Source organism: Embiotoca jacksoni, unplaced genomic scaffold (genome assembly GCF_022577435.1).
Source record: "Embiotoca jacksoni isolate LCO1_2020_lvr unplaced genomic scaffold, fEmbJac1.0.p SCAF_39, whole genome shotgun sequence".
NCBI classification, from domain to species: Eukaryota; Metazoa; Chordata; class Actinopteri; family Embiotocidae; genus Embiotoca; species Embiotoca jacksoni.
This window is the reverse complement of record NW_027185391.1, coordinates 730,187-754,205: the sequence shown is the minus strand read 5'-3', so window position 1 is coordinate 754,205 and position 24,019 is coordinate 730,187. Positions and strand designations below refer to the sequence as shown.

Genomic DNA, 24,019 nt, shown 5'->3' with positions numbered 1-24,019 from the left:
TGGTGCAGAGGCAGCCTGTGACCACCAGGACTGTGAGGAGGTGGACACAGGAGGCTAAAGACGCCCTGCAGGACTGCTTTGAGTCCAAGGACTGGGATGTGCTGTGTGGACCACATGGGGAGGACATCAATAGCAGGACGGACTGTATCACAGAATACATCAAGTTCTGTGAACACACCACCGTACCATCCCGGACTGGACACTGCTTCCCCAACAACAAGCCGTGGATCACCAGTGACCTGAAAGTTCTTCTTAATAAGAAGAAAGCAGCTTTCAGGTCTGGGGACAGGGAGGAGCTCAGGAGAGTGCAGCGCCACCTGAAGGAGAAGATGAGAGAGTGCAAGGACTCCTACAGGAGGAAGCTGGAGGCCAAACTCCAGCAGAACAACGTGAGGGAGGTGTGGACCGGTATGAAGGAGATTACTGGGTTCAAGGGGAGAGAGAGACAACCAGGGGGAACCTGGAGAGGAACAACCAGGGGGAACCTGGAGAGGAACAACCAGGGGGAACCTGGAGAGGAACAACCAGGGGGAACTTAGAGAGGAACAACCAGGGGGAACCTGGAGAGGAACAATGAGCTAAACTGTTTCTTCAACAGGTTTAGTTCACCACCCTCATCTGTCTCCTCCACACCTCGCACCTCCCAAACACCTCTGCTGCCTCCCCCCCTTCCCCTTTTATCCCCCCTGGTGAGCTGCATGGACACAGAGCCCTCAACTTCAAAGGGCTCTTCCTCCATCGACGCCATGACCCCCCTCCCTCCCTCTCCCCCCTCTCTGTGACGACTGGCCATGTTAGGAGACAGCTGGAGAGACTCCACCAGCGCAAGGCTGCAGGACCTGACGGCATCATTCCTGATACTGGATATCATTCCTGATACAGGAGATCATTCCAGATACAGGAGATCATTCCTGATACAGGAGATCATTCCAGATACAGGAGATCATTCATTCCCGGTGCGGGAGATCATTCCCGATACAGGAGATCATTCCAGATACTGGAGATCATTCCAGATACAGGAGATCATTCTAGATACAGGAGATCATTCATTCCCGGTGCGGGAGATCATTCCCGATACAGGAGATCATTCCAGATACTGGAGATCATTCCAGATACAGGAGATCATTCCAGATACTGGAGATCATTCCAGATACAGGAGATCATTCCAGATACAGGAGATCATTTCCAGATACAGGAGATCATTTCTGATACAGGAAATGGTTCCAGATACAGGAGATCATTCCTGATACTGGAGATCATTCCAGATACAGGAGATCATTCCAGATACTGGAGATCATTCCCGATACAGGAGATCATTCCAGATACAGGAGATCATTCCCGATACTGGAGATCATTCCAGATTCTGGAGATCATTCCAGATACAGGAGATCATTCCTGATACAGGAGATCATTCCAGATACAGGAGATCATTCCTGATACAGGAGATCATTCCAGATACAGGAGATCATTCCTGATACAGGAGATCATTCCAGATACAGGAGATCATTCATTCCCGGTGCGGGAGATCATTCCCGATACAGGAGATCATTCCAGATACTGGAGATCATTCCAGATACAGGAGATCATTCTAGATACAGGAGATCATTCATTCCCGGTGCGGGAGATCATTCCCGATACAGGAGATCATTCCAGATACTGGAGATCATTCCAGATACAGGAGATCATTCCAGATACTGGAGATCATTCCAGATACAGGAGATCATTCCAGATACAGGAGATCATTTCCAGATACAGGAGATCATTTCTGATACAGGAAATGGTTCCAGATACAGGAGATCATTCCTGATACTGGAGATCATTCCAGATACAGGAGATCATTCCAGATACTGGAGATCATTCCCGATACAGGAGATCATTCCAGATACAGGAGATCATTCCCGATACTGGAGATCATTCCAGATTCTGGAGATCATTCCAGATACAGGAGATCATTCCTGATACAGGAGATCATTCCAGATACAGGAGATCATTCCAGATACAGGAGATCATTCCAGATACAGGAGATCATTCATTCCCGGTGCGGGAGATCATTCCTGATACAGGAGATCATTCCAGATACTGGAGATCATTCCAGATACAGGAGATCATTCCAGATACTGGAGATCATTCCAGATACAGGAGATCATTTCCAGATACAGGAGATCATTTCTGATACAGGAAATGGTTCCAGATACAGGAGATCATTCCTGATACAGGAGATCATTCCAGATACAGGAGATCATTCCCGATACTGGAGATCATTCCAGATACAGGAGATCATTCCCGATACAGGAGATCATTCCAGACACAGGAGATCATTCCCGATACAGGAGATCATTCCAGATACAGGAGATCATTCCTGATACAGGAGATCATTCCAGATACAGGAGATCATTCCAGATACAGGAGATCATTCCAGATACAGGAGATCATTTCCAGATACAGGAAATGGTTCCAGATACAGGAGATCATTCCTGATACAGGAGATCATTCCAGATACAGGAGATCATTTCCAGATACAGGAGATCATTTCTGATACAGGAAATGGTTCCAGATACAGGAGATCATTCCTGATACAGGAGATCATTCCAGATACAGGAGATCATTCCCGATACAGGAGATCATTCCAGATACAGGAGATCATTCCCGATACTGGAGATCATTCCAGATACAGGAGATCATTCCTGATACAGGAGATCATTCCCGATACAGGAGATCATTCCAGATACTGGAGATCATTCCAGATACAGGAGATCATTCCAGATACAGGAGATCATTCCAGATACAGGAGATCATTCCCGATACAGGAGATCATTTCTGATACAGGAAATGGTTCCAGATACAGGAGATCATTCCTGATACAGGAGATCATTCCTGATACAGGAGATCATTTCCAGATACAGGAGATCATTTCTGATACAGGAAATGGTTCCAGATACAGGAGATCATTCCTGATACAGGAGATCATTCCAGATACAGGAGATCATTCCTGATACAGGAGATCATTCCAGATACTGGAGATCATTCCCGATACAGGAGATCATTCCAGATACAGGAGATCATTCCCGATTCTGGAGATCATTCCCGATTCTGGAGATCATTCCAGATACAGGAGATCATTCCTGATACAGGAGATCATTCCAGATACAGGAGATCATTCCTGATACAGGAGATCATTCCAGATACAGGAGATCATTCCAGATACAGGAGATCATTCTAGATACAGGAGATCATTCATTCCCGGTGCGGGAGATCATTCCTGATACAGGAGATCATTCCTGATACAGGAGATCATTCCAGATACTGGAGATCATTCCAGATACAGGAGATCATTCCAGATACTGGAGATCATTCCCGATACAGGAGATCATTCCATATACAGGAGATCATTCCCGATACTGGAGATCATTCCAGATACAGGAGATCATTCCTGATACAGGAGATCATTCCTGATACAGGAGATCATTCCAGATACAGGAGATCATTCCAGATACAGGAGATCATTCATTCCCGGTGCGGGAGATCATTCCCGATACAGGAGATCATTCCAGATACAGGAGATCATTCCAGATACTGGAGATCATTCCCGATACAGGAGATCATTCCAGATACAGGAGATCATTCCAGATACAGGAGATCATTCCCGATACAGGAGATCATTCCAGATACAGGAGATCATTCCCGATACAGGAGATCATTCCAGATACTGGAGATCATTCCCGATACAGGAGATCATTCCAGATACAGGAGATCATTCCTGATACAGGAGATCATTCCAGATACAGGAGATCATTCCAGATACAGGAGATCATTCCAGATACTGGAGATCATTCCCGATACAGGAGATCATTCCCGATACGGGAGATCATTCATTCCCGGTGCGGGAGATCATTCCCGATACAGGAGATCATTCCAGATACTGGAGATCATTCCAGATACAGGAGATCATTCCAGATACAGGAGATCATTCATTCCCAGTGCGGGAGATCATTCCCGATACAGGAGATCATTCCAGATACAGGAGATCATTCCTGATACAGGAGATCATTCCAGATACTGGAGATCATTCCAGATACTGGAGATCATTCCAGATACTGGAGATCATTCCAGATACAGGAGATCATTCCTGATACAGGAGATCATTCCAGATACAGGAGATCATTCCAGATACAGGAGATCATTCCCGATACAGGAGATCATTCCCGATACAGGAGATCATTCCAGATACTGGAGATCATTCCAGATACAGGAGATCATTCATTCCCGGTGCGGGAGATCATTCCCGATACAGGAGATCATTCCTGATACAGGAGATCATTCCTGATACAGGAGATCATTCCAGATACAGGAGATCATTCCAGATACAGGAGATCATTCCCGATACTGGAGATCATTCCAGATACTGGAGATCATTCCAGATACTGGAGATCATTCCCGATACAGGAGATCATTCCAGATACAGGAGATCATTCCTGATACAGGAGATCATTCCAGATACAGGAGATCATTCCCGATACTGGAGATCATTCCAGATACTGGAGATCATTCCCGATACAGGAGATCATTCCAGATACAGGAGATCATTCCAGATACAGGAGATCATTCCCGATACTGGAGATCATTCCAGATACAGGAGATCATTCCAGATACAGGAGATCATTCATTCCCGGTGCGGGAGATCATTCCAGATACAGGAGATCATTCCAGATACAGGAGATCATTCCCGATACAGGAGATCATTCCTGTCCACTGCAATAAGACTGTACAATAACTCACCTCTGGTAAAATCCATCACACAACAATAACACTGTTGTCTGTGTTTCTTGGTTGTTTAAATATTTAAAAAAACAAAAAACAACTTTGCAGTGTTGTTTAGTTAGTTTTAATTTTATTATTCTATTCTATTTTATTGTATATACTGTGCATTTTTATATTTAATATTTTTTACTGTTATTTTATTTCTTTCCTGTATCTATAAATGCTGCTGTAGCGAAAACATTTCCCTTTGGGGATTAATAAAGTAACTATCCATCCGTCCGTCCGTCCGTCCCTCCGTCCATCCATCCATCCATCCATCCATCCATCCAACCGTCCGTCCACCCGTGCGGAGTGTGCATGTTCTCCATGTGCCTGCTTCCTCCCACTGTCCAAAAGACATGTGTCTCAGGTTAATTGGTGGTTCTACAAATATCCCTGAGGTGTAAATGAGAGTGTGAACGGTCTTTGTTTCTGTCTGTCTCTATGTGGTCCTGTGATGGACTGGTGACCTGCTCCGCCCCCCCGTGACCCTGTTCAGGATAAAGTGGGTATTGATAATGGATGGCTGGATGGATTAACCAGATGAAGATGTGTTTAATACTGAACATCAACAGTAACAGTTATTTTCTCTGACAGTGAGGGTTTTGTTAGCGTCATCTGTGACACCCATAATTCTCTTGAAGGTCAGACGGGCCTTACTATTTATATTTAGGTCCAAAAAAATTCTGAAAGACTCTAAAATACGGACACTCGCAACGCAACATTCATGCTACATACAAGTCGTAAAGCTGCACACTCTACAGAGGTCACACTACAAATTACAATTAATATCATTACATGATAGTCCAGTTGTCGATTATAAGACCAACCCCACTTACCATATATTGACTAATATTTGGGCCGATGTTAAAATATGTCATAATATTAGGTTCTGTAAGTTACACAGAAGATGAACCTTCAGTAATAATAAGAGCGCTATAGATACTATTTTCCACTATAGTACAATCTAGTTAACAAATTGTCACTTGGTACCAAATTTTGATATCCAGGTGATATATCAACACTCACGCTTTCATTTTAATGAAATTTTAATTAGCATAATTGCTGCTGCATTAATGCATGTTAAATATCATCAGCGTCAGTGAGCCATACGTAGCTTGTCCTCCCGTCCAGGTAGATAACATCACCCCTCTTCATCCCAACGTCAAAGCATGGAAACTAACGATGTATACAGTTGAAACCAGAAGTTTACATACACTGTGCAAAAAGACACAACACTTTTTTTTCTCACTGTCTGAAGTTAAATCAGACTAAACCTCTCCTGTTTCAGGTCCGTTAGGATTACCAAAATTATTTAACTTTTGCTAAATGTCACAATAATGAGAAAGAGAATTTCTTAGAGAATTTTATATTACTTTCTTTGAGGTCAAAAGTTTACATCCACCAAAAGTACTATGTCTTTAAACAACGTGGGCAAGCCCAGATGATGATGTCATGGCTGTTGAAGCTCCTGATAGGTTAACTGACAACATGTGAGTTAATTGAAGGCACACCTGGGGATGTATTTTAAGGCCACACCTCAAACACTCTGCTTCCTTGTTTGAAATCATGGGAAAGTCAAAAGAAATCAGCCAAGAAATCAGGGAGAGAATCGTGGAGCTCCACAAGTCTGGTTCCACCAGTTCTGTCAGGAGGAATGGGCCAGAATTCCATCAGAGTACTGTAAGAAGCTTGTGGAAGGATACCCAAAACGTTTGACCCAAGTCATGCAGTTCAAAGGCAATGCTACTAAATACTAAGGAACTGGATGTAAACTTTTGACCTTGAAGAAAGTAATGAAAAATTCTCTAAAATACTCTCTTCTCATTATTGTGACATTTAGCAAAAGTTAAATAATGTTGGTAATCCTAACGGACCTGAAACAGGAGAGGTTTAGTCTGATTTAACTTCAGACAGTGAGAAAAAAAGTGTTATGTGTCTTTTTGCACAGTGTATGTAAACTTCTGGTTTCAACTGTACCATAATGTTTAGTATTTAGTGTCCTCGGTTTAGTATTTAGTGTCCTCGGTTTAGTATTTAGTGTCCTCCGTTTTATATTTAGTGTCCTCAGTTTAGTATTTCGTGTCCTCCATTTTGTATTTAGTGTCCTCCGTTTAGTGTCCAACGTTTAGTATTTAGTGTCCTCCATTTAGTATTTAATGTCCTCCGTTTAGTATTTAGTGTTTAGTGTCCTCCATTTAGTGTTTAGTTTCCTCCGTTTATTGTTTCGTGGCCTCCGTTTAGTATTTTGTGTTCAGTGTCCTCCGTCAAGTATTTAGTGTCCATTTTGTATTTAGTGTCCTCCGTTTAGTATTTAGTGTCCTCCGTTCAGTGTTTAGTGTCCCCCGTTTATTGTTTCGTGGCCTCCGTTTAGTATTTAGTGTCCTCGGTTTAGTATTTAGTGTCCTCCGTTTTGTATTTCGTGTCCTCGGTTTAGTATTTAGTGTCCTCCGTTTAGTGTTTAGTGTCCTCCATTTAGTATTTAGTGTCCTCCGTTTAGTATTTAGTGCCCTCCGTTTATTGTTTCGTGGCCTCCGTTTAGTGTTTTGTGGCCATGTCTAGTATTTCATTTGCACAATTTACATTTGTTTTCTCTCTATGTCCCCTTCCGGGCTCTGTACCCAGCCCTATCTAGAGGTGAGAAAAATACAAGAAGGTCTAAACCATTTTTCGAGTATCACAAATTGGGATGGGACTCTATGGGGCATATTGTAATTCTTTTTTGGTTGTTTCCGCCCCCATCAGGTCCTCATTACACAGTAGTGAATGGTCAGGCTCGTCTCCTCTGCATGTCATTGCCTTAATATTAATGACCCACTTATCTTGGCTGACCGAGGAGATTTGAGTGGCACCCCTGGTGTTTCCTGCAGATAAAGATAGGAACCCACAGGATGTTTGTTGGCCAGTCTCTTTGCGTGGTCGGACTTCACTGTTGTGTAACTGCGACTGTGTGTAGGAGTCCAAAACTTCTCCACAACATTCGAACCAATCACATAACTCACCCTCATTAGCCTCATGCATGGGCGAGTCACGTTGTGTAATGTGTGATTTCTCTTCTGTGCAGAGCAGAACTTGTTATGGTATCATCCATTTTATTTGTGTGTGTGTGTGTGTGTGTGTGTGAGAGAGAGAGAGAGAGAGTGTCCTGGAACTTAGACAGCCCTGAAATGGAGATTCTGAGCTTCATCAGCAGTCTCATGTTTTTACCATTTACATGCATTAAACAGAAAATTGTCACAGAAATAGAAGAATGTGTTCAATGTGACATCTCCAGTCATTCTCACACTTTTCTGCAAAAAATCACTGTGCATGAAACACACCCAGTACTCTTTTAACTGTGCGGTCTGACCTGACCTGACCTCACCTCACCTCACCTCACCTCACCTCACCTCACATTACCTGTGTGTTGTCCCTGACGATCCTGCTCCATTTGTCAGTACTGTTTCCTCCAGTTGAAACGTTCTCCTGCTGTTTTAAGGCTTCGTTGGTAGTTTACTGTTAGTTTACTGTGTGTAAACCCGGCGGTTGTCTTGTGTTCCTGTGTGTCACCACAGTTGCTATGGTAACGGGGAGAGGACCCAGGAAGAGGGAGGAGATAAAAAAGTTACAGTTACACTTAAAAGGTTCTAGGTTCCCCCGACGAGGACGCAGAAAAGAGGGAACTTCCTCCCACCGATCTCAGAACTGAGAAATAATCAGTCCCTTCAGGAATTTGCAATAATTAACCCAAATTCAAGCAAACTCCAATATTTCCAGGAGTTTGCAATTTTTTTAAATTCACGCTATTTTTCCACAAAAAAAATGTCGTCATCAGAATCTGAGCTGAAAGTATTAACGACATAAAGTAAATCTTTTCAAACAAAACTCTTAATAAAAATAACTCCTCATTTCAACCAGAAAGTCTCTGCTCCTGTTTTAATCTCCAAATAAAACTCTGTTCACCGGAGGAACAGGAACAAGAGGAGAAACAGGAAGTGACGGGGTTTGTGGGAAATGTGTTCTTCACATTAAAATGATGATTAAATGTTTGTGATCAAAGGAAGTGATTCCATATTACTGGATGTTAAATGAGTTTTCTCCACACGTCCAGTTGTCAGAGACGTCTCTTTGTTTGTTTCATCCAGCAGGTCTATGTGTTGAATGAACATGAATTAAACAGCATCTAAAGCTCTTATTTTGACAGCTGATGTCGTCCTTGTTTCTATATTCCAGTCACAGACGCTCTGTTCTGGAAACATACGCAGCTTTTAGGACCTTTTAGTATGTTTATGTTTTTGTGTGATTTAAGTTCAGTAAATAAATACATATTTCTGTGATGTGCAGCAGGATTATTATCACAGGAAGTGATTACATATGTATTCCTTTATCAGGTAGTGCTTTAAGTGCTTTTTTTTCTCAACTTGCAGTTTTTTCTAATTCCTGCAATTTTCCACAAAAAACTCACCTAAATCTCCACAAACTACATCAACATTTCTGATAAAATCCACCGCAAAATCAAACATTTCTGATCGTAACAATCACAAAAACATCATGGAGGGACTGAATAGTTCCAGCGAAAGAGACCTCAGAGCAGAGCTCCTCTCAATAATCCAGGTTTTGCTTCAGCAAAACTGTTGAACAAAAACAATTACTTGATAAATGAAAAAGAAAATTTCAAAGAAAGAAAAAACAGCCTTTAATGAAGCGTGTAACTACAGCAGCCAGCAGCTGTTAGATCCTGCAGGCGAAGCTCTGCATGTCCACGTCAGAGGAGTGAGAGACACAGGGAGATGAAAAACGAGGCGATAATTAGTGATTAGGGGTTAGAAAAAGGACATGATATGATTAACTGGGAAAGTATGGAGGAGTGGAGCAGGAGAAGAAGATGGTGAGTAAGAGAGGAAAGGATGGCCTGAAGCAGCTAATAGGCTCATTAGGAAACTCATGGTCATGTAATGACCTGCCACCCGACGGACATGTGGGCTCCACGCTGCAGACAGACAAACAGATGAGACAGAGGATGGGGGGGGCTCTAATGAAAGGGCAGCGTCTACTTCAGCCCACTTACATTCACACAGAGTTTAATTGGAAATGTCCGCTGATCAAAATGTCAAAGCACACATGGAGATGAAAAATATAATGCTAATCAGATTACGGTAATTACCAGTGGAGAGACGAAGTCATGTATTTAACATGTCAAGATGACTATGTTTTACTCCTGAAAATAATCCCTCATTCATTAGAAAATAAGATTCAAAAAGACCTGTTTTTGGGGGCGTGTCTGTTTGATTGACAGGCCTGTGGTGCAGTCGGGTTACAGCTATCGGTCCTTGTAGGGGTTTGCATGCAAAGTAAATATTAGTGGATAAATATAAGTGAGGCAATAACAGATGAAGAGAGGATGAATGACCTCATCACAGTTGAATAAATCTAGTGGCTATAAAACTTTCTTTACTGTCCTTCCTCCTGAAGAGAACTGAGGCCCGATGCACTCCTGCTGCATCTCTCACTCCTCTGCTGTCTGCTCCTTCTTCTTCTACCACTGTCAACACCACCACCTCTCAGAGGCTGAAATGTTCTACAGCAGGTGAACCACCACCTCTCAGAGGCTGAAATGTTCTACAACAGGTGAACCACCACCTCTCAGAGGCTGAAATGTTCTACAGCAGGTGAACCACCACCTCTCAGAGGCTGATGGGTTCTACAGCAGGTGAACCACCACCTCTCAGAGGCTGAAATGTTCTACAACAGGTGAACCACCACCTCTCAGAGGCTGAAATGTTCTACAACAGGTGAACCACCACCTCTCAGAGGCTGAAATGTTCTACAACAGGTGAACCACCACCTCTCAGAGGCTGAAATGTTCTACAACAGGTGAACCACCACCTCTCAGAGGCTGATGGGTTCTACAGCAGGTGAACCACCACCTCTCAGAGGCTGAAATGTTCTACAGCAGGTGAACCACCACCTCTCAGAGGCTGAAATGTTCTACAACAGGTGAACCACCACCTCTCAGAGGCTGAAATGTTCTACAACAGGTGAACCACCACCTCTCAGAGGCTGATGGGTTCTACAGCAGGTGAACCACCACCTCTCAGAGGCTGAAATGTTCTACAACAGGTGAACCACCACCTCTCAGAGGCTGAAATGTTCTACAACAGGTGAACCACCACCTCTCAGAGGCTGAAATGTTCTACAACAGGTGAACCACCACCTCTCAGAGGCTGAAATGTTCTACAGCAGGTGAACCACCACCTCTCAGAGGCTGAAATGTTCTACAGCAGGTGAACCACCACCTCTCAGAGGCTGATGGGTTCTACAGCAGGTGAACCACCACCTCTCAGAGGCTGAAATGTTCTACAACAGGTGAACCACCACCTCTCAGAGGCTGAAATGTTCTACAACAGGTGAACCACCACCTCTCAGAGGCTGAAATGTTCTACAACAGGTGAACCACCACCTCTCAGAGGCTGATGGGTTCTACAGCAGGTGAACCACCACCTCTCAGAGGCTGAAATGTTCTACAACAGGTGAACCACCACCTCTCAGAGGCTGAAATGTTCTACAACAGGTGAACCACCACCTCTCAGAGGCTGATGGGTTCTACAGCAGGTGAACCACCACCTCTCAGAGGCTGATGGGTTCTACAGCAGGTGAACCACCACCTCTCAGAGGCTGAAATGTTCTACAGCAGGTGAACCACCACCTCTCAGAGGCTGATGGGTTCTACAGCAGGTGAACCACCACCTCTCAGAGGCTGATGGGTTCTACAGCAGGTGAACCACCACCTCTCAGAGGCTGATGGGTTCTACAGCAGGTGAACCACCACCTCTCAGAGGCTGAAATGTTCTACAGCAGGTGAACCACCACCTCTCAGAGGCTGATATGTTCTACAGCAGGTGAACCACCACCTCTCAATCTGTGTTGGATGCAGGTTTTCTGGCCTGTACAGCTTGTAAAAAAAGGATGTTTTCACAGACACGTGAAGAATACTCCGAGGATATTACAAGGCCTATCATCCTGCAGCTGAGATAAACACTCCCTCCAGAGTGAAAGAAAGAAATGTGATTTTTCTTTTTTAAAGGACTACCTGAGAAAGTAATCCTGTGATAATAACCCTGCTGCACATCACAGAAATATTTTAGTTCTAATCTTTTCAATATATTTATTGAACTTAGAGAACCGTGGAGATAAAAGTTCCCAAAAGGTCCTAAAAGGTCCTAAAAGCTGCGTATGTTTCCAGAACAGAGCGTCTGTGACTGGAATATAGAAACAAGGACTACATCAGCTGTCAAAATAAGAGCTTTAGATGCTGTTTAATTCATGTTCATTCAACACATAGACCTGCTGGATGAAACAAACAAAGAGACGTCTCTGACAACTGGACGTGTGGAGAAAACTCATTTAACATCCAGTAATATGGAATCACTTCCTTTGATCACAAACATTTAATCATCATTTTAATGTGAAGAACACATTTCCCACGAACCCCGTCACTTCCTGTTTCTCCTCTTGTTCCTGTTTCTCCTCTTGTTCCTGTTCCTCCGGTGAACAGAGTTTTATTTGGAGATGAAAACAGGAGCAGAGACTTTCTGGTTGGAAATGAGGAGTTATTTTTATCAATAAAGAGAGTTTTGTTTTAAAATATTTACTTTATGTTTCAATACTTTCAGCTCAGAATCTGATGACGAAATTATTTGTGGAAAAATTTTAGTAATTTAAAAAAAATTGAAACTCCTGCAAATATAGCGGAGATTATTGCAATGGCAGGATTTCTTGGAGCGACTTGATGAACAGAGTTAACATGCAGATGTCAGGCAGGTACTTCATGTTTCTTTATGTCACACAGCTGAAGTTTTTATTTTAGATTGTTGGTGTTTCCTGGACCGACGGGTCGGCATTTGTACTGTAGCATCGGTCCAGCCTGTCAGACATGAACAACGGTAGTGAACAGTTTGTTCTCCTTCACAGTAAATTCAACGAAGTCAGAAGTCACGAGAGGCTGTAGCGAGGCGTCAGGTGTTCCTCTGATCAGGACCGGTGTCCATGGCAACCCTGCCGCCCCCAGATAAACGTCTGTACCTCGTGACAGAAATCTGTGAATACTCCGACATCGTGCACGCCGGCAGCGTACGTCTGGTGTCGAGTCTCTGCTCGTCGGTCTGATGTTCGTTGGAGGAGACGTTTCCTCTGCTGCAGCACCAGCTGACTAACTCCATTATTATACAGGTTTCCGTGTGCTGCTGACCTGCTGTCAGTCTTACACACCTACTGAAACACACCACCACTTTACATTTCCCTCCTGGAAGTCACACAGGGTGTAAATATATGTTCAGTGTTGCAGATAAAAGCATCCTGAATGTCAGAGTCATTCACGAGTTCCAGGATGGTCTTCGTGACACGTTTCTCTCCAGGTTTCTGTCTCACTGCACTGGGATCTTTTCACATCTCGTGTTTTTCCTGTGCGGTGCTCAGAGTGGGTGCATGGGTGAGTTCCAGTTTGGATGTCTTGGGAGAACTCGCATCCATGTTCCAAGATGGTCGCCACTCCTTCCAATAAAAGTTAGTTGCCGGGTGTTGATGCCAGTATTTCCCCCCCGCCCTGGTGGCAGGAAGCTGTTAGATGAACAGAGGGAGCTAGAAGGGAACCCGTTTGTTATTAGCTTCGTGCCGAGGGTGACCGTGAGGCTCATATTCATTACAGTCTTAATGAAAAACGCTTCTTACGGTATCCGTGCTGCTCTTTATTGATCAGTGGGCTTTAAGCAGATGTAATCAGGTTCATGTGTCGGCTTCCTTCACTTCACTGCAGACGCTTGCAGATAGTTTGCAGGATGATGAAATCACGGAGACAAACTCCTGACAAGCATCCGTGTTTCTTGGTCCTCCTCCTCCGATGTCGCCACCGCTCACACGTTGATTAGATATCGATGCAGTCGCTCCACACGTCGCCTCGTCATCAAATATAGAAGAGAGGTGAAAAAAAGTGCTGAGGTTTGTGTTGTGGAGCTGATGAGAGCTGAGGAGTTGAAATGATGTGGAGATCAATGATCATGAAGAGAACTTTATCTGGCTGTCTCACACACACACACACACACACACACACACACACACACACACACACACACACACTGAAGCCTCTTACACAACATTGTGGAGTAAATGAAGGACAGTGTGAGACCTCAGTGACTTCCTGCTTCCTCATTCACCAGCTGAACTCTGAGAAACGAAGCCGCTGCTGATTTCATTTTGGTGGCTGAATGTTTTTCTGTGATGTGAATGTCTCGTGTTTGTTCACACAGACAGTTTCTCCCAGCTAATTACAATAAATGTTATAACATTTGAAAGTATATAAAAAACAATCCCATCAGCATGGCTTGTCCTTTTGATTGGATTTCCTCCAAAACACATCAGAAATTTGAGATATTTTTGTAAAATGAATAACTGAGTAGCTGAAACCTCTCATTTACAACAGACCTCTGAGTCGGGATCTTCATCCCGTTCTTCCTGGCACACGACCTCCACCTCCATCCGGTCGGAGGGAGATGGAGGTGAACGCCTTCAGGTCTCTGCACCGTGACTTGTATGACCTTATATACACGCGTGTGTGTCTTTCTAAACTACGGTTAATCCTGTGTTCTCTCTGTAGCGACCGGATGTGTTCGGTCACGTTTACACAATGTTTAGTTAAAGCAGAAATATCCTGTGAAGAGATGAGAGAACAGAATCCTGTAATAATGACATAACACTGCTTCTTCATGAGAAACAAGATTTTAAGGAACCACGTAACTGACTAAATGTTCTAAAGGTCTGATTTACTGAAGGTCTGTGTGTAAAATCACCTCCAAACTTCACACCACCTGCAAACGTCCATCAGATCTACTGACGACGTGCAGCGAGGACTGCATCTTCTAAATGTGCAGTTTAACACGCGTTGTCCATTTTGCGTGTTTCTGCATCATATGTAATATTGGGTGTTTCTACCTGAAGGTGTAAAATACTGGGCTTTTCTACTGTGTGGACAGCCTTCCGGATGCAGTTAAGTCGGATTATGCTGCTGTTAAAGAAAGACTCGGCTTGGCATTTGGACAGAGACAGTTTATGGACCGCTTCAGAGCCAGCCTGGTGGCTCGCATGCGTGCTCCGGGCAAGAGCTTGGAGGTATATGCCACCGATGTGAGCCGACTGGTCTTGGAGGCATTCCCGGACTATGGGACCGAAGCGCAGCGGGAAGAGAAGTTTCGACGCTTCCTTGGCGGTTTGGATGCTGCTTTGAGAGGGGTGTCGCCCCCTCCCACGCGGCCTGGAGACAGGAGCCCCAGTCCGGGGCGGCAGGCCCGGCAGGTGGAGGAGCCAAGGAGGCGCGGCGTGCGTTTCCTGCCACAGCAACAGGATCATCAGGGAAATGGTCAGTAGCTGGTGTCGAAGCCCTGACACCAGCTACACCAGTTGAGGGCTCCTTACAGCCGCCGATATCTGAGAATATTGCTGAGATGGACAGTGTGAACCACCCTATCTCCTACGTTAGAGGTGTGGTTGAAGGCACTGAAGTGTCCATATTAGTTGACTCAGGAGCGACTGTGTCATTGACTAGTGCCGACTTTCGTACGTCAGTTCCTGCCCTGCGGAACCGACCAATGAAAAAGAACTATATCGACTCGCGTGCAGTTAATGGACAGATATTGGACACTTTGGGCACTATTGTGGTGACTTTCCGCTTGGGCCCCACCTGTTGGCAACACACCTTTCATGTCCTGCGAGAGTCCACTCAAACGGTCCTACTGGGTCTGGACTTCCTGGCTAAGAACCATGCACTGCTGGACTGGGGACGGGGTGTGTTGCAGTTATGGGACGCTACAGTGCCCCTGTTGCGGGGGTGGAGAATTAGTCCCTGAATGCTGTAACGTGTCCCTGGCTGGAGTCATGACCATTCCCCCTCTGAGCAAGGCCCTGGTGCCAGTGAATGTTCTCTCGCCTATCACTGCTGGCTTGCCTGCTAAAGAGTTTGAGGGCTACCTAGAGCCTAACATCCCAGAAACGACTGGACTAGTGGTTGCCCACACAGTCACCGCCGTAAAGGACGGCGGTGACTGTGGCTCGTGTCTTCAATCCCACAGGGAAGACTGTGGAGCTCAAGCAAGGGTTGCACATGGGTGAGTTCTACCCACTTGAAAAGTCCGATATTATGCCACTCATTCATTCCCCAGAGGTGGATTCAGTTCAGCCACAGCCTGCTGCTCTCCCCATCACGCTGGAGGAATCACCGATTACAGAGCAACAGAAAGCAAAACTGTCTGAACTGCTACAGAGATTCGGTGATGTGTTCAGCCCGACGGATGGGAATACAGGCAGGTGCACACTCGTTAAACACCACATTAAGACTGGTGACCATCACCCCATTAAGCAGCACGCCTATCGGGCGTCTCCGGAGAAGCGGTCAGAGATAGAATGGCAGGTGGCTGGTCGACTGGCTGATGGTCTAGTGGAGGAGAGCTGCAGCCCCTGGGCGTCACCAGTGGTGCTTGTTAAAAAGAAAGGGGGACAATGGAGGTTTTGCATTGACTATCGGTGCCTTAATTCTGTGACAGTCAAGGATTCCCACCCACTTCCACGGGTGGATGACAGCCTGGACGCCCTGGCTGGCTCAACTTGGTTCAGCACACTCGACTTTTCAAATGGCTACTGGCAAGTGGAAGTGGCCGAGGAGGATGGTGAAAAAACGGCCTTCACGACAGGCCAGTACCAGTGGTGCGCCATGCCTATGGGCCTGACCAACTCTCCTGCCACCTTTCAACGCATGATGGAGCTGATCCTGCGGGGTCTGCCTTGGCACATCTGCATGGTGTATTTGGATGATATACTGATTTACAGTCGCATCTTTGAAGACCACCTGGCCCACTTGAGGGAGGTCCTTCCCAGAATACAGGGTTCGGGCCTGAAACTCAATCACAGAAAATGCCACTTGGCCCGGGACCATGTGGTGTTCTTAGGCCACGTGGTCTCCAGACAGGGGCTCCAACCTGACCCCCGCAACACCGAAAAGGTGAGAAACTGGCCAACTCCCTGCAACCCATCTGAAGTCAGAGCCTTTGTGGGCCTGTGCTCATACTACAAGAGATTTGTGAGGAATTTTTCCCAGTATGCTGCACCGCTGAACCACCTGGCGAGCAAAAATGTGCCTTTCAAATGGGATGCAGAGTGTGAAACAGCTTTCACGTTTTTCAAGCAGGTGCTCACCTCCGCTCCTGTGGTGACACAACCTAACTTTGCACTCCCATTCAAGATATACACGGATGCTTCCAAAGACTCGGTTGGTGCAGTACTGGCCCAACAGGTGGAGGGGCCTGAACGAGTCGTAGCTTATGCCAGCCAGGCTCTTACACGCACACAGAAAAGATGGTCCATGTTCGACAGGGAGCTCTGGGCCATAGTATGGGCCGTGCGTGAATTTAAACACTAAGTGGGTCTCTCTGCATTCACCATCATCTCGGATCATCGCCCGCTGCTTTGGTTCAGAAAAATGGTCATGGACAACGATCCTACAGGACGAAGGGGCCGAAGGGTATGGCGAAGTATGAAGGGTACGACGAAGGGACGGGTTTTGGAGCTTGACCCATTCAACTGGACCATTATTCACAAAGATGGTTCACGCCACAAAAACGCAGATGCCTTGTCTCGCCGGCCTGAGTCTCTGGTCTCCAGAGATCAGGCAGGCTCGCTGTCAAATGTGTGTGCTGCAGGATCTGTGGTCGAATCAGAGCTGCCAGGGGATGAGGAGGCGCTCATGGAACGGCGGCCGGCATATTCTCTTTGCCACAGTGACTCTGAACTACAGCTGTTGCAACGCGAGGACCCGGAAATTGGTGCAGTGTTGGGTTGGTTGGAGCGAAACACAGGGAAACCACCTTGCAGAAACCTTAGGTGGTCCTCACTCTGCCTCAGGAAACTGTGGACTGAATTCAACCATCTGTCAGTCATTGATGGTTTGTTTTGCAGGACTATACTCTCTCCGACGGGGGAGAGGCACGTTCAGGTGGTGATCCCCTCATCTCTGGTGCCCGAGCTTCTTCAGCAGCTGCATGGTGGCCCCGCTGCTGCACACTTTTCCGCACAGCGAGTTTGGGAGAAGGCCAGACAGACCTACTATTGGCCCTTCATGTTGAGAGACATTAGACAATGGTGTGAGCAGTGCAGAGACTGCCAAACCCGCAGGTCCCCAGTTCCCAGGCAGAGGGCTCCCATGGGAGGGTCCCAGGTTAGTCGCCCTCTACAGCAGGTGGCTGCAGATATCCTCGAGCTGCCTGTAACTTCACGGGGGAACAGATATATATTAGTGGTGGATGATTATTTCACCAAATTTGTTAACCTGTACGCGCTGCCCAATCAGACTGCTCACACAGTGGCTCGCTGCCTGTTTGATGACTATGTGCTAGTGCATGGGATCCCTGAAGTCCTGCACAGTGACCAAGGCCGACAATTTGAGGCAGAGGTGATTCAGAGCCTCTGCAAGTTGCTAGGTATCAAAAAGACACGCGCTACCGCCTACAACCCCAAATCAGACAGTATGGTGGAGCGTCATAACCGGACTCTGATTGATCAGCTGGTGAAGATGCTGCTCTCGCACGGAGGTGAATGGGATGATTATGTGAAGCAGGTGGCATTTGCCTGCAACACATCCAGACATGCCAGTACTCATTTCACCCCATTCTTCCTCATGCACAGACGCGAGGCGCGTGTTCCAGCTGATGTTAGGACTAATTCCTGACAGGGTCGGGATTTCTCAGAGCCCTGGAGTCCTGCCGGACGGAGTATGTGCCATCTCTGGTGGGGGGGCTGGAAAAAGCCTTCAGTGCGGCGAGGCTTCATTCTACAGAAGCTCATGAGAGACAGAAACTGTATCATGATGAGTACGTTTGCCATCGTCCTTATGGAGAGAGCGCGTTGGTGTGGCTTAACAACCCGACTGAGAGTCGCACCAAACTGGCACCTCACTGGAAGGGCCCATACAGGGTCGAGCAGGTGCTGGCTTCAGGCGGTGAGGCGGCCCTGACATACCGGATTGTCAACCCACTTGACCCGCTGGACCGGGCCCAGGTGGTTCACCATGATAGACTGAAACGGTACACTCTGCCCCTACCATCACCGGCTGTCGCTGACACATCACCCTCCCTCCCTGGAGGGGGGGGGTGGGGGGGGTGGGGCAGCGTGTGCTAGGACGGTCGGGCACTGGCCTTGGAGGGGGTGGGGCAGAGCCTGACCCTGTACGGTCCAGCGGGGGTCGTGTGGTGCGTCCTCCATCGCACCTCCAAGAATATGTTCTGTTTTGACTGTTGTTGGGTTGCCACCCGGGATATTAGTCCTGGGGTGGATTAGCCATTATATTTGTTCTGAATCATACTGTGTCATGTTTCGTTGTTCGCTTTGCTATTTCGGGTGCCATTCATAGTTGGGTTATTCCTGTAATCTAGGGTCATTTGTTGTTTTCGCTCGTTGACTTGAGATTTTGTGTAATTTTACACGTGTTTGCTGGTTATGAAACGGGGATGTTTCTAATTGAGGGGGGGACGTATGTAACAGACTGTCTCATGTTTATCGTTTTGCATTGGAGATGATATGTCCCTTCAGGATTGCCGTACAGGTAAAGCAACTCCCGTCTCTGGTGAAAAGAAGGGGAACACAAAATAAAAAGGGAAGCCGTGGGCTGAATGAGATGTCTGGTCTCCCGACTCCGCTTATTACAATATTATAAGTGCTCCGTTATTGAACCCAGGACACTCGGTCACACATGTATGAAGATAATACAACCATACAATTATTGCAAAATATGACAGTGGCTCTCTAAGAACACTTTAATGAATTTATGAATATGAAACACATTTGAAACACACATTTGAATGTGTCTGTCGGGCGTGTTGAATTCTGGGCGGTGAAATGACAGAGCTGCTGTTCAGCAGGGAGTTGCAGCACAGCGACATCCACCAGGATTCCTGCAAGACTTTGAACACATCACCCTCTTTCCGAAGCCTCTGGTGCTCCAAGGTCTGTACTCAGGAGTCTCACAGCCGATCAACAGTTAACTCTGACTGCAAATTATTCTCTCTGTTCTGGAGGAAGTGTGACGTCATCTCGTGTTATAATAAATCTGTGAGGTGCGATCAAAACGTCCAGAAACGGTCTGTAACCAGCCAGCGTGGTTTAAACCTGGCGTCCGTCCACCGTGAAGCGTTCCTCCATTCTGCTGCCAAACTCGGAGCGCTGCCTGGAAGTCAAGCTCTGGAGCTGCGTCCAGCACCATCTGCCGTTCGGGCCGGATCTCCTCCACCGTGGAAACACGCCGACCCGGCTGATACCAGATCCTGCCGGTAGGGGTGCTGTGGAGCGACAGTTGTGTCGTTGGGAATGATAACCGATGTTTTCAATGCGCTGTGACGGGCGGGTGTGTCGTTATATTGGAGAAGCCTGTTGCCATGGTGACACAGTTCAGGTGGCCCACAGTGAACGTTCCCCTCAGAAGGTCCCAGTAGAACGGCTGGTGTCTCCGGACCGGATGCATCTTTGGTCTCGGACGGTGACAGAATCCGAAGTGTTCTTTGTACCAGCGGTCACAAACACACGTGTAACACAGGTGTTGATGACGTGATATCACATGACCATGCTGCTCTGCACACATACAGAACAACACAACTGATGTCCAGTTCTGGAGAGACGCACACATCCACCGTGTCTGTTAGCTGTCAGCATTATTAAAGTCATCAATCACAGCTCACATCCATCCAGATGTGATGTTGTGATCCGGAGAGATGCGCTGGTGTCACATGATGCATGGAGGATTTCTAGTCTCCAACTGAAGAAATACAATACATAGAAACACTAAACTGATCAGCGAGCTCAGTCTGATGACATGAAAGCATGAATTACTGTTTCTGAGTTATTAGGGGATACAAATGATTTTTGAGATTTTCCTGAGTTGAAAAAGACCTGATTGGACATCAGAGTTGATGTGCTGGTGGAAGTTGAGATGGTTGTCAAAGATTACAGTGAAGTTTCTGCAGGAGGAAGTAACGTTAGCCGAGATGGGAGGAAATGATAATTTCTGATTTAACTGTAGAAAGTTTGATGCCATCCAGTTTTTTATTTCTGCAATGCACATGTGGAGGTTGCTTAGTTGGTTAGTGTGATTATTGTCAAAGGAGAAATATAGTTGTCTATCATCGGTGTAGAAATGATAATTGATATTGTGTTTTTTTATGACATGACCGAGAGGCAGCATGTAAATAGTGAATAGTAACGGTCCAAGGACAGAACCCTGTGGATCTCCGTGTAGCAGCGGTGCCGGTGCTGATTTAACATTCCCAATTTCTACACAGAATGACCTCCCCGACAGATAAGATTTAAACCAATCTAAAACCAAAGCTGAAATACTCTCCCAATTATGAAGACGTTTAATTAAAATGCTATGATCAACAGTATCAAAAGCTGTAGAAAGGTCCAATAGGAGTAAAATTGTATGTTGAGCACAGTCAGCTGCTAAAAGAAGATCATTTAAAACCTTGAGGAGTACAGTTTCTGTACTATGACTCTTCCTAAAACCTGAGTGAAATTTTTCAAGGAGACCATTGCCATTCAAAAAAGAAATAATTTGTTCAGCTACAATTTTTTCAAGGACCTGTGCAAGAAATGGGAGTTCAGAAATTGTCCGGAAATGATTCAGAGTATCAGGGTCGAGTGTACGTTTTTTAAGGAAAGGCTGTACAACTGCTGTTTTAAAATAATCAGGAGTGATGCCAGATGAGAGGGAAGAGTTGAATAGATTCACTGGGAATGGGCCGGTGATGGCCAGCATTTCTTTAAGGAAGTTGGTAAGAATGATGTCAAGGGAGCAGGAGGAGTTGTTCATTTTGGCAATGATCTCAGTCACATAAGTAGTTGTTAATATATCAAAGGACACTATAGTACAGTTGACGCTAGGAGGCGGAAGTTCAGGAACAGTCAAGGAAGTAGAAATATTGTTTCTGATGTTTTGAATTTTTTCAAAGAAAAAGGACTTAAAGATATCCATGTTCTCATGTGTTTTTAACATTTTAGCTCCGTGTCATGTGTTCAAACCAAACCGGTCCAGCTAGCCTCCTCTAGGACTGTAAGTGCGTGACTATCCGTGGTGTTACGGTACGGGTGCTCGGAGCGACCAAAAAGGACCAAAAGAGACCCGACTTCACCAAATGGGTCATTTAATAGAACTATAACAAGTAGAAACTACATTATATTACATGTTATATGAAACTCAGTTCTAATTCTATGTTCCCATTGAGGAGGTGGAGTGATGTTTCTGGTGATGAGCAGGATGTGATGTCATGATGATTTGTTCATAATGTTCAGTTGACCAATCAGATCTCTGGGGCGGAGCTACTGGTTATATAATAGGTTAACCAAGTCAGCTGTTTTCTGGGGAGCAGAGATGACCATTGAGATTATTTACAGTAGTTCTTGGTAGTTCAGATGGTTCTAAGTAAAATGGCATGCAATGTACCTCAAGCGTAAATATCCAGTATATGATCAGTTATTTCCCGTTATTATCATTTATCACCAGTTATTACCAGTTATCATAATTGATTCCCAGTTATTATCATTTATTACCAGTTATTTCCAGCGGTAGGGAGTGGCTGCAGAGCTTGGCCAACAGAAACACTGCACGTTGTGTATTGTGATGATATTACAGCAGTGCTAGGATGAGCTGTTCCTCTGCTGCTGTGGTCCCACGTATGTCAAAATTAAAGCGTTTATTCCTGCGTGTTTTCCTCCTCAACCAAAGAATGAAGGCAATTATGCACATAATAGAAATAATTTGATGATTCATCAGAGCCACGAACACCCAAAACATGAATTATCAGGCAGGTCGTGAGGGAAGGCGGCAGAGCGAGAGGGTGCGGCCTCTCCCATGGGAGCGCATCCTCGACTCCATTTCTGCGTTTCCACAGAAACAAGCGAGCATTAATGTTCCCTCCAAGACGGTTACACGCTGCCTGTAAACCTCCACTTCAGCTTCAACTTTAGCGCTGCTAATCCCGACGATCCCCTTCTAATGGGATGAAGGAAGGTTTTACACCACAGAAGTATTAGCAACAATACTTCTCCATGGGTTCATGTGTTAATCTGCTGTGAAGATACTGTACGCTCAGCGTTAGGAGCTGAAACCTCTCTGCTCCAAAAACAGCTGACGATCGCAGCCATAAAGCAGCAGTTCTTCCAGCATCAGAAGAATGATGTTGTTTTTGGTATTTATATTCCATTGTAATATTATCCACCAGATTCGCCTGACGGAGCAGAAGCAAGCAGAGCGACGAGGCTCGAAGCTGAAATGAATGACATACTGCAGATGGGCTCTTCTGCTAAAATTCATTAGGTGACTCTGCTGTGTTTACACAGAGACTCATTTGCATGAATGCAGAAACCAGTTATTAAATGTTTGTTTACTAATAAAAACTCATTAAAACAATCTGAAAACATACAGTGAAATGAGAACGAGGCAAATAGTCTGTTTGCGTTTGCTTGAATAATCGTGTCACAATGTTTCCTTCACCATCAGCAGTAAGAAGCTCATTATGGCCGAGCATTAATGGAGTAAATCCAGGGGGAGGGAGGCGGCCAATGGACGGCAAGGAAGAGGCTGGAAACCTCCAGTTCTCCCTCATTTTCTGCATCTGAGTTGATGCATTTCTCTGGGTCACCTCTGTGTTCCTGCTAATGTCCTGTTGGCATACCCATAATGCATCTGTGCTTGTGCATTGTCTGGTTTTTGATTGTAAGGCAGAGACGGACTGAATGTGTTGCTTCTGATTCGGCAGCAGCATGTTGACGTCAACTCATTTGCACATAAATGACATCTTTCATACTCGTTCAGTTTCAAAGTGCTTTCACAATGTTCATATATTCTACCTTCACTTCTTTGTCTGCTGTTTCATTCAAACATTCGGTCCAGAGGAACCTGGACATCAGCTGGAGACACCAGACACATTCAGAGATAGTTGAGTCTTGGGCTTGTGGAGATACTTATGATGTCCTCCACCTCCTGTTGGATATGTTGCTTCTCTCCTGTCTCCGTCCACATTAACCGCCGTCTCTCCTCCCCCGTCTCTCCTCCTTTGTCTCTCCTCCCCCGTCTCTCCTCCTCCATCTCTCCTCCCCGTCCCCCGTCCCTCCTCCTCCGTCTCTCCTCCCCCGTCTCTACAGCTGCTATCGAGGCCTG

General features: G+C 45.7%; 1 protein-coding gene across 5 annotated transcripts in view; it reads left to right on the top strand.

Moving 5' to 3' along the window:
* The window catches only part of sgsm2 (small G protein signaling modulator 2), a 124,111-nt gene that overhangs the window by 49,246 nt on the left and 50,846 nt on the right, over nt 1-24,019 (top strand). For all 5 annotated transcript variants that reach the window (XM_069166581.1, XM_069166584.1, XM_069166582.1 and 2 more), the window contains exon 3: nt 24,004-24,019. This exon is cut by the window's right edge and continues 153 nt beyond it. In XM_069166581.1, the coding sequence (XP_069022682.1) occupies nt 24,004-24,019 (16 nt within the window). The remainder of the gene's footprint in view (nt 1-24,003) is intronic.